Here is a 913-nt window from a genome sequence, read left to right as displayed (position 1 = left end):
CTCGTGGTGAGGGGAGATCCACATGTAGGTGGCCTTGGCCGGCAGGCTGGTGTTGCAGGCGAGCAGGAGGGTCTGGCCCACCATCACGGGGAAGGGCACGGGGTGCACGTCTTCGGGGCCCGCCGAGCAGTTCTCAAACATGTGGTTATATTTGAGGAACTTGATCAGGGACCGGGGCACATTGTCAGACACCTTGCAGGTGTGTTCCTCAAAGAAATCCTTCACGGAGCTGAAACCTCGCTGCTTCCAGCGCTGGAGCATCAGGTAGAGCGAGCAGCTGCACCTGATGGGGTTGTTGTGCAGGTACAAGCCGTTCCTGATGTTTTCGGGCAGAGCTGCCAGCTCCTCCACGGGGATGCTGCTCAGGCTGTTGGAGGAGAGGTCCAGCGTGCGGAGGCTGTAGCTGCCCATCCCTTGCACCGAGCGAAAGGGGAAAGCGGTCAGGTTGTTCCAGCTCAGGTAGACTTTCCGCAGGCTGCTCAGCTTGGTGAAGGCATTTTCATCCACTCGTGTAATGCGGTTGTTGTAGAGCAGAAGCTCCTCCAAGCTCACCAGTGCGTTGAAGTAGTGTGTCTCAATGGCACGTAGGTGGTTGGAGGACATGTCGAGGTGCCGCAGGTAAGAGGCATTGTGGAAAGCCTGCGGAGAAAGGTCCTTAATCTGGTTGTGGTTGAGGCTTCAAGGTGGGGGAGGGCGGCCAGCCAGTGGTCATGGAGCTGGGTGAGGTCGTTGTGGCTGAGGTCCAGCGTGGTGGCCGTGGGTGGCAGCGCCCGGGGCACGTGCTGCAGCATCTGCCGGCTGCAGCTCAGCAGGTCGGAGGTGCAGATGCAGGTGGTAGGGCAGCGGTGGGGCGGCGGGGAGGTGTGGGGAGCGTGGCCCTGGGCACACAGCTGGAGCAGCAGCAGCAGCTTTG

At 60.9% G+C, this 913-nt stretch overlaps 1 protein-coding gene across 1 annotated transcript in view; it reads right to left on the bottom strand.

The window, feature by feature from the left end:
- The window catches only part of AMIGO3 (adhesion molecule with Ig like domain 3), a gene marked incomplete at its 5' end in the record, with an annotated part of 1574 nt that extends 666 nt beyond the window's left edge, over positions 1 to 908 (bottom strand). Inside the window, 2 exon segments of the mRNA XM_029086029.1 lie at positions 7 to 674; positions 677 to 908. Of these exon segments, the coding sequence (XP_028941862.1) occupies positions 7 to 674; positions 677 to 908 (900 nt within the window).
- Positions 909 to 913: the final 5 nt, after the last annotated feature.

This window comes from Antrostomus carolinensis, unplaced genomic scaffold (genome assembly GCF_000700745.2).
Source record: "Antrostomus carolinensis isolate BGI_N321 unplaced genomic scaffold, ASM70074v2 scaffold24757, whole genome shotgun sequence".
Lineage (NCBI taxonomy): Eukaryota > Metazoa > Chordata > Aves > Caprimulgiformes > Caprimulgidae > Antrostomus > Antrostomus carolinensis.
The sequence above is the reverse complement of the archived record's forward strand: the minus strand, read 5'-3'. Positions and strand labels throughout refer to the sequence as shown.